This window comes from Gossypium raimondii, chromosome 4 (assembly GCF_025698545.1).
Source record: "Gossypium raimondii isolate GPD5lz chromosome 4, ASM2569854v1, whole genome shotgun sequence".
NCBI lineage: Eukaryota > Viridiplantae > Streptophyta > Magnoliopsida > Malvales > Malvaceae > Gossypium > Gossypium raimondii.
The window spans coordinates 25650624-25666737 of NC_068568.1; the positions used below are offsets into that span (position 1 = coordinate 25650624).

Genomic DNA, 16114 nt, shown 5'->3' on the forward strand with positions numbered 1-16114 from the left:
TCTAATAATATTAGAAAATGAAGGAAGGAAAGAAAGAATATTAGAATTTGTTGGTGTGATTTCAAAATGAAATCTCATTCCTATTTATAGGAATTTTCATGTCTCTTCATAGAGACATTTTTCAAATTCTTTTTCAAAAAATAAAATAATATAACTTTTGATTAATTACACCCATTCATTTATAGTTATTGAAACACTATAAATATTTGAAAAATGTTCCAACAATCTCTCCAATTTTCAAAATATTTTAGATTTTGATATTCTTGGAAATTAATTTGCATAAATGAAGGTATCTTACGATTAAACCTTCACTTAGTGAAAACATGTTAAAGTTAATCAAAATTGCATGGTAGACTAAGCTTTGAACCAACAATTCCATTTGATTGACCGAACATATCTCACACAATGATTTCAACATTGGTCAATGCATAGTATCTAGGGACACTATTATGGCCATGTGTCTATGTCCTCTTTTCATGAGTGCTGCCAGAGCCAAGCCCTTGAGCTCTTAGAAGCGGCCGCACTTCTGCTCACATGGGTAGATTCCATCAAGAGTGTTCCCATAATTATAACACTCTAACATATTTATGTTATGAGTTCATTAAGAGTACATTACTCATCCTTCCCTTATCATTACGGGTACCTAGCACTTTAATCTTAGGATGGATTTATTTATAGTGCTAACAGTCACATACTAATGATGTACTTTGTCTCATTGAATTCAAGACTTGATGTTATACCAAGCGTTGAGTCGAGTTTCCATCATGGGTGTCTCTAATTAATGGGCTTGAGTCCCATTCCTTTTGAGGTCATTTTTACTGCATCGTTAGCAAGACTTTTTGTCAAAGGATCCCCCAAATTTTCACTTGACCTCACATAATTAATAGTGATCACTCACCAAAGATTAATTTTCAAACATAACTATGTCTTAATCTTATGTGTCTAGACTTTCCATTATATACTTGGCTATATGCCTTTGCTAGAGTAGCCTCACTATCACAACGGATAGAAATAGGCGAAATTGGCTTAGGCCATAAAGGAACATCATAGAGCAAATTTCTTAACCATTCTACTTCTTTAGATGCAACGGCTAATGCAATAAATTCTACTGCCATGGTGGAATCAGTAATACATGTTTGTTTCTTGGAACCCCAAGAAATGGCTCATTCACCAAGAATGAAGATCCATCCACTAGTAGATGCATGATTTTCCAAACTTGTAACCCAACTAGCATCCGAATACCTTTCTAAAACTGGAGAATATCCATTATAACACAATCCATAGTTAATAGTTTTCTTTAAGTACCCAAGTACTCTATTCAAAGCTTGCCAATGCAAACTACTTGTATTACTTGTGTACCTACTCAAATTCCTAACAACATATGCAATATCTAGTCTTGTACAAGTCATTATGTACATAAGACAATCGATTAGACTTGCATATTTCAATTGATCAATTTTCCTACCAGCATTAGATACTAATTTTATTTGAGGATCCATGGGTGTAGATGTTGGTATACAGTTGAAAAGATCAAACTTTTTAAGAATATTGTCAATGTAATGTGATTGTGATAAAGCTTTAGTGCTTTCATTTCAGGTTATTTTAACCCCAAGAATAACATCTGTTATACCCATATCCTTCATAGCAAAGTTGTTTGACAAGAATTTCTTTCTGTTTTCTATTTGTTCCAAATCCGTGCCAAAAATGAACATGTCATCTACATATAATCAAATTATGACACCTTTTCCATTTTCAAATTTGCTATATATGCACTTATCAGATTCATTTATTTTATAGCCATTAGCTAAAACAACCTTGCCAAACTTTTGGTGCCATTGTTTTGGTGCTTGTTTAAGTCCATATAAGGATTTAACAAGCTTACACTCCTTATGCTCTTGTCCTGGAACAACAAATCCTTTTGGTTGTTCCATGTACACTTGCTCTTCCAATTCACCATTTAAAAAAGCAATTTTAACATCCATTTGGTGAACAACCAACTAGTATATAGAGGTAAGTGATATTAAGAGTCTAATTGTAGCAATTCTTGCTACTGGAGCATAGGTATCAAAGTAATCAATACCTTGTTTTTATGTAAAACCTTTGGCTACCAATCTTGCTTTAAATTTATCAATGGTTCCATCGGCCTTCATTTTCTTTTTGAAGATTCATTTACAACCTATTGGTTTGGAACCTGGTGGAAGATCAACTATGATCCAAGTATGATTTCCCATTATTGAATCCATCTCGTCATTTATTTCTTCTTTCCAAAAAGTAGAGTCTTGAGATTTCATTGCCTCTTCAAATGTAATAGGATCAAATTCTGTATTATAACAATAAGGTATCATATTGAATATATTTTCACATTTTCCTTTTACAAGAAACATAATAAAATCTGGTCCAAAATCTTTGACCTTTTTAATCCTCTTACTTCTTCTTAATTCTTAACAAGATTCATCATTATTATCAATTTGTTCCAATGGAATCTCATTCTCATTTGAAGAATTAATCAATTGTTGTGGTCGTAATTGTCTTAATATAGAATTAAATCAATTTTCATCAAAAATAGCATCTCTTAATTCAATAACAATATTAATTGAAATTGAATCATTTGATTCAATTACCATGAACCTATATGCCTTACTATTATATGCATATCCTATAAATATGCATTCAATTCCTCTTTCACCTAGCTTTTTATGTTTAGGTGTTGGAACTTTGACAATAGCTTTACAACCCCAAACCTTCAAATAATTAAGGTTTGGTTTCCTTTTCTCCCATTGTTCATAGGGGGTTATTTTAGTTTCCTTATTAGGAACTCTAAGAACAGTTTCTCCCCAAAAACCTTGTCTAAGACTTGGATATGATAACATTGAATTTATCATTTTAGTCAAGACTCTATTTTTCCTTTCAGCTAACACCATTTTGTTGTGGTGTGTAAGGGGCTAAAACTTGAAGGACAATTCTAGTGGATTCAAAATAACTTGGATTATAGTATTCTCCACCTCTATTCGATCTTAAGCACTTGATAAATGATTCACACTGAAGTTCAACTTTAGATTTATAAACTTTAAATCTATCAAGTGCTTCATCTTTTGAATACAATAAATATACATAACAATATATAGAACAATCATCAATAAAAGTAACAAAATATTTCTTTCCACCTAATGTAGGAGTATTATGCATATCACATAAATCACTATGTATCAAATCAAACAATTTTTTCCTTTTAACCTTAGGGGTTTCTTGTAATTTTAGTCAACATACATGTATTGCATTTTCAATATTATCACTAAAAACATGAACTAAATCTAACATATACATGTCATTCAATTTTTATAATTCAAATGACCTAATCTATAATGCCACAAACAAAAAGATTCAACCATATAAGTAGAAATAATATTTTATTCTTATTAATAATATTGAGTTCGAACATACTCTCATACATATACCCTTTCCTTACAAAAATTCCTCCCTTAGACAAAATATACTTATCTGCCTCAAAAACAAGTTTGAAACCAAATTTATTCAATAGACTTCCAGACACTAAATTTTTCCTAACTTCTAGTACATAATATACATCATTTAAGGTTAAAACCTTTCCAAAAGTGAATTGTATTTCAACAGACCCTTTGCCTTTGATTGCTGCGATGGAAGAATTTCCTTTGTACAAGACATTGTCATTTTCACCTTGTGTGAACTTTGTGACCATTCTTTTGCACACATGTTTGGTTGCTCCGGTATCAATCCACCATGTATTATCATCTTGTGCCATATTAATTTCAGATATCATTGCAACGAACTTTTCATTATTATCAGCCTTAGAAGAAGATTTCTTCTTTAAAAATCGACATTTATTCTTGAAATGTCTCAACTTACCACAATGATAGCATGAGCCCTTTTGTTTCTTTTTGAACTTAGGTGTTTTATCAGTCTGTTTGAGCTTTCTCTTAAATGGTTTAGTAGTTTGTACTTTCTCCGTAATATGCACTTTGACATTTTCAGAATTTAGGTTCTGATCTTGCTTTCGATATTCTTCTTCAATATGAAGATGATTTGCCAAAGTCTCAAGAGATATTTCCTCTTTCTTATGTTTTAGACTTCTTTTAAAGTCTTTACAAGATGGAGGAAGTTTGTCCATTATGGAGGATACAACAATCATTTAATCCATTTTCATATCATATTTCTTGAATTGATTCAACATCTTTTCAATATCACGGGATTGTTCCATAACAGAACGACCATCAACCATTTGATAATTATTGAAACGACTGACAAGAAATTTCTTACTTGTAACATCTTAGGTCTTATATCTTATCTCCAATTTATCCCATAATTCTTTAGCGGTGACCTCGTTTTGGTAAGTGTCAAACAAACCATCAGATAAACCATTAAATATGTGGCCCATGCACATGTAATCAACATTGTCCCATTTTTGTCTTTCTCGGGTTGTAGCAATAGATTCGTTGTTATTCTCTTCAGGTCTTGGAGTATCCAAAACATAAGAAATACATTAGTTATCAAAGTGATCTAGAACACAACACAACATTTTCACATATAATTAACTGTTCCCTATTCAATCATCAGCGAAAGTCCCATGCATGCATAATAGCTTATACGTAATCATAGGCAAATATTTTAAACCTAATTACATACTTTTCTAACATATTTTAGTAGAATTAAAACATAGGTGATACGATCCCGCCCGAGAACACCCTTGGATCAGCTTCCCAAGCGAGGCTTGTCGTCTTTTTCAAGCTGATTTTAGCTCAATTCCAGCTTCCCAAGTTTATTTCAGCTCCAATCAGTTCACTTGAGCTTAAATCAGCTCGTTTAAGCTCAAATTAACTTACTTTCAGCTCGTTTCTTTTATCATTTAAATAAATTAAGTATTGGCTTTAATTTATTCACTTTCATACAGCTTATGACCGAATTTCCTAGCTCAACTTAGTTCATTAATTATTTCACATCTTTTTGAGCTAGCCGAATTTAATTACTAGTTAGACATTTATTTAAGTGTTTTTAATTTGTCCTAGCATATTATTTATTTTTTTTACATGTTGTTTTGTCCAAGATCAGCTGAATCTATAACCATTTAAATTGTTTGAATCCCTTGCAGGTTCAGCGGAATGTGAAAGGGAGCAATTAAGGCTGATTTATGCACGGTTCAGTTCAATGGATGGCATTTAAAGGAGCACATGTATTTGGGCTGTTCATGCAAGAGGGAGCTGCTGAATGTTCATGTATTTAAAGATTAATGGATCATATTTAAGGAGGAAAATACATTGGGACGTTTCATGCCTGATTCATGCATTTTCAAGATGACCATTCAAGTATTTCAGCCACATTAAGACCTCCTTCGGCCAAGGGAGATGTATGAGAATTAAAGGGCTGCACATTCATGGAATTATGGAAATTCTTCAAGGATAAGGATGCATGAATCCATCAAATGAAGCATCATGATGGTTCGGCCAAATTCATGCACTATCTTCAAGCATGAACCGAATTTTAATACTTTAGTGTGAACATATTTATTATTGTATGAACACATAGATGCCAAATTTGAGTAGTCATCTTTGTGTCTATAAATAGTTTATTTTATCTTTGTAAAAATGTTAGACATTTTTTATTATCAAAACTTGATTGTGAGGTTTCCTCCTATCCTATTTCGTTTGAGTCTTGTTCTGACTTATCTAGCTAGCTAGTGGTGTCAACCCGACTCTTTGAACTTATCACCATCCTAGTGTGGCGTTCATCCACCTTTTAATACATTTGGTTCTTACTTCTTCATAAGTAACGGGTCAAGGTCCATCTTCGATATTCCATTTATCCCACCTTAAGCAATATAAGTCCCGGGGCAATACTTAGTATTGAATCGATCTTAACGCTTGAGTTCGTATTTCCATTCCATTTTTATTTATCAATCTATAAGTTATTTTCTTTGTTAAACCAAAATCTATCCAACATCAAACCAAGCCATCTTTTGAACCCATTTTAACTACTTCCGCTTATTATTCAACCTAACTCTATCTATCTACAAATCTAAACGAACTTCTCGTCGACGATCGGGCATCTTAAGTGAATTCGACTCAATCAATCGAGCCGGATCACATCATTTGGTATCAGAGCTTGCAAAACGAGGAGCACCGATGTTCGTGTTAATCCTGGAGTAGGTTCGTAACGTGAAAAAAAAATTCAAGTTGTAATTTTTTTCTTTCTTTGTATTTCATCTATGTAATTGAAAAAAAAGAAAAGAGGAAATGACGAAAAAAAGGGAAAAAATTGAGAATAATAAAAAAAGTACGAAGTAAAAAAAATTCGAAAAAAAAGTGAAGTGTTGGAATTTTTGTTTATTCATAGAAAACAAGGAGCTGAAGAGTTTCGGGTTACTAAAGATGATGATGCAGAAAGAGCAGAATTTTGGCTCGAAAATACTATCAGAGTATTTGATGAGTTATCCTGTACACCTAAGGAATGTATGAAGTGTGTTGTCTCACTCCTTAGAGATTCGGCCTATCATTGGTGGAAGACTCTTGTGTCAGTTGTACCGAGCGAGAGAGTTACTTGGGATATCTTTCATGAGGAGTTCCGTAAAAAGTATATCAGTCAGAGGTTTATTGACCAGAAAAGAAAAGAGTTCCTCAAGTTAAAGAAGGGTAAGATGATTGTTACTGAGTATGAACGTGAATTTGTCAGACTCAGCAAGTATGCTCGAAAGTGCGTATCTACAGAAACAATTATGTGCAAAAGATTTGAGGATGGGCTCAATGATGATATCCGACTGTCAGTTGGTATTCTAGAGATAAAAGAGTTTGTTGTTCTAGTTAAAAGAGCCTGTAAGGCAGATGAATTGTTAAAAGAAAAAAAAGGGAAAAACTGAAATTGAAGTTCAAGACTCAAAGAAAAGCCAGATGAGTCAGATAGTTCTCTTGCCATGATTTTTGTTATGTCTGCTCAGAAATATTTGAGAAAAGGGTATGAAGCTTATCTTACTTTTGTATTGAATACTAAAGATCCAGAGTTGAAAATTGAATCAGTGCCAGTAGTTTGTGAGCTTTCCGATGTGTTTCTAGAAGAATTGTCAGGTTTGCCTCCTATTAGAGAAGTTGAGTTTGGTATTGACTTGATTCCAGGTACCACTCCTATTTTTATTGCTCCTTATAGAATGGCTCCGATGGAATTGAAAGAATTGAAAGCTCAGTTGCAGGAATTAGCTGATAAAGGTTTTGTAAGGCCTACTTGTTCTCCGTGGGGTGCACCAGTGCTTTTTGTGAAAAAGAAAGAAGGTTCGATGAGGTTGTGTATAGATTACCGACAGCTAAACAAAGTAACAATAAAGAAATATCCACTCCCTAGAATTAATGATTTGTTTGACCAATTGAAAGGAGCCACTGTGTTCTCCAAGATAGATTTAAGATCCGGTTACTATCAGTTGCGTGTTAAAGAATCAGATGTTTCGAAGACTGCTTTCCAGACTAGGTATGGCCACTATGAGTTTCTTGTTATGCCATTTGGTTTGACTAATGCAACTGCCATATTCATGGATTTAATGAGTCGAATCTTTCGATCTTACTTGGACAAGTTTGTAGTTGTGTTTATTGATGATATTTTGATTTATTCTCCTGATGAGACTGAACATGCCGAACATTTGGGAACAGTTTTATAGATTTTGAGAGATAATCAGTTGTATGCCAAGTTTAGCAAAAGTGAGTTCTGGCTTCGAGAAGTCGAATTCCTTGGGCACATTGTCTCAGGTGATGGTATTAAAGTTGATCCGAGTAAAATTTCAGCAATTGTTGAGTGGAAACCACCCAGGAATGTATCAGAGGTTAGAAGTTTTCTTGGACTAGCTGGTTATTACAGACAGGTTGTAAAGGGATTTTCCATTATAGTTACCCCGTTGACAAGATTGTTGCAGAAAGATGTCAAGTTTCAATGGACTAAGAAGTGTTAACAGAGTTTTGACAAGTTAAAGGCATTGTTGACTGAAGCTCCTGTTTTAGTACAGCCAGAACCAGGTAAAGAATTTGTGATTTACAATGATGCATCCTTGAATGGATTGGGTTGTGTACTTATGCAGGAAGGTAAAGTAATAACATATGCTTCCACACATGATTTAGAGCTAGCTGCCATTGTATTTGTGTTGAAGATCTAGAGACATCACTTGTACAGTGAGAAGTGCTGAATATTCACCGACCATAAAAGTTTGAAATACTTGATGACTCAGAAAGATTTGAACTTGAGGCAAAGAAGATGACTAGAGTTGATTAAAGATTATGAGCTAGTGATCAATTATCACTCGGGAAAGGCGAATGTTGTTGCTGATGCCTTGAGTAGAAAGTCTTTATTTACATTGAGAGCTTTCAATACTAGTTTGGCTTTATCAGATGACGATTTTATTTTAGGTGAGTTGAGAGCTAAACCGATGTTTCTTGAAGAAATCTATAAAGCTCAAAAAGATGACAGTGAGTTGCAGGCTAAAAGAGCTCAGTGCGAGTCAAGTGTAGAGTCTGATTTTCAGATCGGTTCTGATGGTTGTTTGATGTTCAGAAATCAGATATGTGTATCGAAGAATGATGAGCTTGTTCGAAAGATTTTACAAGAAGCACATAGCAGTTCTTTGTCTATTCACTCAGGTAGTACAAAGATGTATAATTATTTGAAGAAAATGTACTGGTGGGCAGGAAAGAAAAGATATATTTCAGAATTTGTTTTTAGATGCTTGATTTGTCAGTAGGTAAAGGCCGAACATCAGGTACCTTTAGGTTTATTGTAGCCTGTGTTAGTTCCTGAGTGGAAATGGGACCGAGTTACCATGGATTTTGTTACAGGGTTGCCGTTGACACCGAGAAAGAAAGATGCAATATGGGTAGTGATTGATAAGATAACGAAGTCAGCTCATTTTATCCTAGTTCGTATGGATTATTCACTTGACAAGTTGGCCGAGTTGTATATTTTAGAGATAGTTAGACTACATAGAGTACCGTTATCGATTATCTCAGATGAGATCCGAGATTTACTTCGCGATTTTGGAAGAAATTGCAGGAAGCTTTGGGCACAAAGTTAAGTTTTAGTACAGCTTTCCATCCTCAGAACGATGGTTAGTCAGAGAGAGTTTTTCAGGTACTTGAGGATATGCTCAGATGTTGTGTTTTAGAATTTCAAGGTAGTTGGGAGAAATATTTGTCTTTGGTAGAGTTTGCCTATAATAATAGTTATCAATCGAGTTTGAAGATGGCACCTTATGAAGCTTTGTATGGATGTAAGTGTCGTACGCCTTTGTATTGGACAGAGCTTAAGGAAAATCATATTTACGAGGTTGATCTAGTCAAAGAAACAGAAGAAAAAGTAAAAGTCATTAGAGATTGTTTGAAAGCAACTTCAAATAGACAAAAATCCTATGTAGATTTGAAAAGAAAAGAGATTGAGTTTCAAGTTGCTGACAGAGTATTTTTGAAAGTATCCCCGTGGAAGAAAATTCTCAGATTTGGCAAGAAAGGTAAACTAAGTCCACATTTTATTGGACCGTTCGAGGTGATTGAAAGAGTTGGGCCCTTAGCATATCGGTTAGCTTTGTCGACTGAGTTAGAGAAGATTCATGATGTTTTCCATGTATCTATGTTACACCGTTATCGTTCAGACCCGTAACATGTGATTTCTCTGACAGAAGTCGAGATTCAGCCAGACATGACTTACGACGAAGAACCGATAAAGATTCTAACTCGCGAAGTCAAGCAACTAAGGAATAAAAGTATTGCACTTGTGAAAGTATTATGGAATAGACATGGGATAGACGAGGCTACATGGGAGCCTAAAGAGGCTATGTGAAAACAGTACCTAAATCTCTTTACAGGTAAGATTTTCAGGGACGAAAATCCCTAAAGGGGGAGAAATGTAACATTTCGATTTGGGCCTAGTCGAAACAGTGGTTTCGGGACCACAAATTCGACTTGAGAAAATTTATTTTTATTATATTTTTATGGTCTATGATTTCACGGAATGATTTTGTGAAAATTTCGTTTGAAAATTTCGACGTTTGGGCACTCAATTTAGTCAAAAAGACTAAATTGTAAAAAGTGTAAAAGTTGAGTTCTACATGTTAAAGGTGTCCAATTGTTATGAAATTTTAAATTGGAGGTCTTTATATGGTAATTAGACCATTGGTTAAGTTGGTAAACAAAAATGAACATGAGATAAGTGAAATAGGAAATTTTTAAGTTAGGGGCAATTTGGTAATTTAGTAATAAAAAGAATTAAAAAGGGAAAAAGATGGTAAAATATGCTCATCTTCTCCATGGTGAACGAAAATAGCAAGGAGAAAGCCATAGTTAGGGTTTTCAAGCTTCCAAGCTCGTTTTCAAGCTTTCAAGCTCCATAGTAAGTGATTCCAAGCCCCGTTTTTAATGTTCTTTACGTTTTTAGAGTCTCGGTAACTTGATTTAGTTTATTCTAGCAATAATTTAACCTAGGGTTTATATTTTGAAAAATACCCATAGGTCAAATATGTTTATTTTTATTTTTTATGATAAAGTATGAAGCTAGAAATTATGTTAAACAATTTTTGCTAGTCGATTTTAAGTGAAAACGAGTAAATTGACATAATCGGTAAAAATACCTAATGTTCATAAGTAAGTGTTAGAATGGGAATTTGATGTTGTCATAGAAGGGAAAAATGTTCAGCATGTTATAAAATATAAGAATAAGAGATGAAGTTTAATTTCCGAGCTTTGGGGTAAAAGTGTAATTATGTAAAATTTTAGGGGAAAAATCATAATTTTACCAAAGTTAGATTCGAGGGCTGTTTTGATAAATGTGAGTATTAAATAAACTAAATTTGCTATTATAGATCAAGAAGAACGAAATCTGGGATTAGACCGAGGAAAGAAAAAGGTTGAAGACTAAGTTAATGAGATATATAATTAAAGCTTATTGAGTCTATTTTCATATGAAAGAAACAGCGTATGCAAAGGAATTTTATATTATGAGATATATGAATTTTAGTGAGATAGGGTTAGAATGGTTTCTGAAGTCCCTTGTTCTGACTTTAGAAAATAATTAAAAATTGTACAGAAATAATTAGGAGTTATAATTTATATTTCTTGATTCCTTAATGAGTCCATTTTCGGTATAAACAAGTGTAAGTACCGTTAACTATCAAGAATACTTTTAAAAATCATTTTAGCAAGAGTTTTGTATAACCAGTTAACTATCAAGAATAACGCCTAGGTCATGTATAGAAACAAGCCTATATTAAATATATCAATAAAAGTCACATATCAAACATACGTAAATTTCAAATCGAATCTATCTATTCATATTGTCATAATTAGTCTCCAATTATAATAAATATGATATAATAAATAAATCATAGTAAAATATATCTAAATATCTTTAACATCATCGTCATTACCCACGTAAGGATTATATAATTTTTTTGGATAATGATTACCTATAGTGCGCGGGCTTCAATTGAAGACTAAAATTACAATAGCTCTAGAAGGCAATCGACAACAACTTGAGCAGCAGATTTGGAGTGATCGTATTATAAAATAAAAGATAATCGTGCTGATAACATGTTATAAAATAAAAGACAGAGAATAAAGAACAAAAAGAATGGGAGAGCAAAGAGAGAGCATATTTCTATTGATCAATCAGAATATTTACAAAGTTTCTCTAAAGTCTCTATTTATAGGCATAAGAAGTATAAATGAAATAGAGACCTACTTCTAATGACTATTAGAATTTAAAGTATATCAAAATTTATCTTGATCTTGATAGACATCCACTTAATAAGATATTCATAACAAAAATTAATATAAACTTATAAATATTATACTAAAAAGTAATAAAAAATATAAATATTATAAAAATCTAATAAATCTAATAAATTATAAAAAATATTATATAAAATTATAAAAAATTATAAAAATCATAAAAATGGAAAAATATTAAAATAGGAAAATTATTAAAACTCATAAAATTATTAAAATTAAAAATTAAAAATTAATATAAACTTATAAAAAATTATAATAAAAAATAATAAAAACTTATAAATATTATAAAACATATAATAAATCTAATAAATTATAAAAAATAATATAAAAGTATAAAAATTATAAAAAATAAAAAATAAACTTGAACTAGACCGAATCAGTCAATCGAACCGGTTAGATCGAAATCGGCAAGAGTACCAGTTTGGAGAACGCCATTAGGCTGATTGACTTAAGAACTGAGTTGAACCTATTTTTTATTTTTAAATTTTTTAAACTTTTAATGTTTTATTTAATTGAACTAGACGGACCAATCAAATTAGCAAACTAGTGGCTTGACCGGTTCGACCATCAATCCGGTTTTGAAAATTTTGGTCAAAATATTTCATTATAATATATGTTAATAGTTGCATGATGAAATTTTGGTTTGATAGTATCTAACTATACCAAAAATAATTTATTTTATATAAATACTTAGCAAATAATTTTTAACTTTTAAGGTTCAAACTATTGTATTGTACTTAAAAATAAAATTAATAATTTATCAATAAAAAGATAGGGTCCCTCAATCATCATTCTATTTTTGGAATATTGAGAACATTTTATTCAACAAGAAAATTACCCTAACGATCGATGAATATTTCCATTATCCAATGGTTAGTGTAATGTCTTGTGTTCATTAAGACTTTAGGAATTTAAATGATTTTTTTATAAATTTTATAATTTATTAGAATTTTATATTATATCTAGGTTTTATGATTTTTATAAGTTTTTATAAAATTTTAAATATGTTTTATTAACTTTATAAATATTTTATAATATCTTATATTTTTATAATATTCATAAATTTTTATTATTTATTATTATTTTATAATTGTTATAAGTTTACATCAATCTCAATATATTTTTAATATTTAATAATATTTATGATTATTTATATTTTGTGAAATATTATAGGTTTTAAGAATTTTTATACATTTTGTAAAATTCTAATTGTGCTTTATTACTTTTATAATTTTTATACTTTGTTAGAATTTATTATATTTATTATATTTTTATAAATTTTATATTATTTTTATAATTTTTATAAGTTTATTTCAATCTTAATGTTTGTTAAATATTCTAATTTTTATAATTTTTAATAAAATATTAAATAAAAGCATAAATTGTCACGTGTTATCATATGATTTGTACATTGTTTTATTTAAATGATCACTGTGATCAACTATGGATTCATCATCGAAAGACTTAATTGATTATTTTAATTAACAGCAATGACTCAATTGAATGCTAATTTAATACAAAATTTAATTGATTTTTAATATTTAAAGATTTTTTGACATATAAGCCAATTTTAATAAATATTAAAAATGGTTATTTGCTCAATTGCCGTCCATAGTAACTAACTTACATGTTCACGTTGAATAATCAATGTTTTTTTCAATAAAAATAAAAATAGAGGTAATATTAAATTTAACCTAAATGTTTATATATTTTATTAATTTAGTTTTATATTTTTGAATTAAATTTGACTCTTAATATTTCAAAAATGTTGATTAATGATGGTGGTGTAACAATGTATGCAGTAGTCCACATATCCTTAGAGCTGAAATGACACTCTTTACTTTATATGTCACATTAATAAATAATTAAAAATTATAAAATATTTAAAATTAAAAAAATATATAAAATGTTAATAAAAATTCAAAAAAAAAAAAAAATCAAGATGAAGCATGTCAAAAACAAAGGTTGAGATATAGAAAGACTCCTGAGAGCCCAAAAAAACAATAGGAATGAAGATCCTATTACACATCACCTGAATCCACTCCAATTCACCATTCTCAATACAACATAAGAAGACAAATGCTTCCAACCAAAAACAAAGGTAATACACAGAATCTAATACCAAATTCAATCAGAGACAAAACTGAATGCAAGTTTTTGTCACATTGTGTACACCTTCATTCCTCTTTACTGTTTATATGATTCATTTCTCTCTTCCTACTTCTGGGATTAAATGAATATATTTTTAATTTATTCCCAAAAACCCAGCAAACAAGAAACCCATTTTTCATGTATATATTTTGAAGGGGTTTACAAGTACAATTTTCATTCATATACATCTGGAAAATAGGTATTTGAATCGATTTAGTTTAAAGTGTGTGCATAGAGTTTATAGACTGAAAATCGAAGTAGTACTCAAAGTAAATATGAAAGAAAAACCAAACACATGGTAGTGGGAATCACACTTATACCTTCAGAATCTCAACAACTCAACCGTACCCATATAAGTTCATACTTCTAACCGAATTAAGGGTTGGATGAAATGTATCATGAAATTCAAGTTTAAGTACGCATTTCACATTCCCCTAAAGCTCGAGGGCTAAACGCAGCGTTAGCCCTTTTATTCATATATACTTGGATGGATCCAAATACCAACAAGCTAAAGTAGCTGCAAAAGATAAGAAAATACAAAAGCATAAATTCAAGTTCAGCAACCTGGGAGCATCATTCAAGAGGCTTGAGCATGGTTTGGATCGAGCTTAGCAGCCTCAAGATCAGCAGCTTTCTTCAGAAAACTTTGGTCATCATCCTCAAGAACCATCTGGATAGGGCAAGATCCCAATCCATCAGCAATAGCAAGCAGAATCTTCTTCATCTCAGATCTGAACTCCTGGAGGTCAACGGTGCCGCTGCCATCGCAATCGAACCTCTCGAAAATGGAGTTGTAAAGCTGAGTGAGCTCGTCGGGGGGAGTGGCGACGTCGACACCGAAGTGGGACTCGAGGAGACGCAGAGACTCGAAGGCCTTGCGAAGCTCGGACCTGGAGAGGACACCGTCGTTGTTGAGGTCAAGAGCTGCGAAACGCTCATCCACGCTCTTCGTGAACTGCTGGTCGTCAGTCACAAAGGCTCTCACCGTCGATCCGTCAATGATTACAACACCCATGTCTTTTCTTTTTCCTCTTTTGCGTCAACTGGGTATGTATATTATATGTAGATAAAGAAGCGAGGAAATTGTGCTTTAGATTTTTGTGGTGGGAATTGTCCAAAGTGGACGTCAGATAACGACGATCAATTGCCATAAAGTGCCCTGCTGCACCATTAGCACCAAATACCAATGGCATAATCTAGTGTTTAAGAAACAAATGAACCGCATCCTCCAGTTCTTACAATATTTAAAGCAATATACAGAAGAGGCATCGAAATAAAAGGACGGAAAGCTCGTTGAAATCCAGCTATTCCTATTCACCTACCCCTGCTCCATTATGCCTTCTTTTTATGATAATTCATAGTTGAAACTAAAAAATCTGGCGCCTCCTCCATCCGGTAGACACAAATCCTCTGCTCCTTTACAAGATTATCCCATCTGCTTTTTTATTTTATTTCACTTTTATAAATAATTTCAATATCTCAATTGTTATTCTATTCTTTTGAAAGTTAACATATTCGATATTAAATATTTGTATTTTTTTTAAATTTGGTAAATTAATTTTTTTTAGCTTTAAATATTTACAGTTTTTTTTTGTCTCTTTAAAGCTATTAAAAAAATTAAATTAATATTTTTTTCATATTTTAAATAAAAAACATAAAAATTATATATTTTTTAAATAAAACTTTATGAAAAAAATAAAAAAGTCTTTCAAACTCAAAAAATATAAAATATAAAATATAAATTTTTTTCCAAAATTCAATGTTTTTTAGGCTGGACAAGACAGACCATTCAGAACGAGAATCGACTAGGGCATCGGTTCTACAAGAGATAAAAAATTGGTTGACTCACGAATTGTTACGGACAGGTTGAAACGAGCTAAAAAACCAGTTGAACTGGTAGTTGAATCAATTTTGAATTGATCTACCAATTGATTTCTAAAACGACCGGTTCAAAGCAAATAAATTATTAAAATAAAAATTTATAAAATTTGGTTCAACTGCTAATTTAACTAGTTTTTTAGCCTAATTCAACCAGTCTATACCAATTCTTGGGTCAACTAGTTTTTACCTCTCATTGGACTGATATCCCTAATTCTTGATCCAAGTAATTTAGCTCGGCTTAGATAACAGTAAATTTTAGAATTTTTTATATTTGAAAATATTTTAAAAGAATCTTTTATTTTTAT

At 31.5% G+C, this 16114-nt stretch overlaps 1 protein-coding gene across 1 annotated transcript; it reads right to left on the reverse strand.

The window, feature by feature from the left end:
• Positions 1-14204: 14204 nt before the first annotated feature.
• LOC105766568 (uncharacterized) lies at positions 14205-15286 on the reverse strand. Its single transcript, XM_012586067.2, has one exon. It carries the CDS (start codon positions 14941-14943, stop codon positions 14506-14508), a length of 438 nt encoding a protein of 145 aa, XP_012441521.1. The 5' UTR covers positions 14944-15286; the 3' UTR covers positions 14205-14505.
• Positions 15287-16114: the final 828 nt, after the last annotated feature.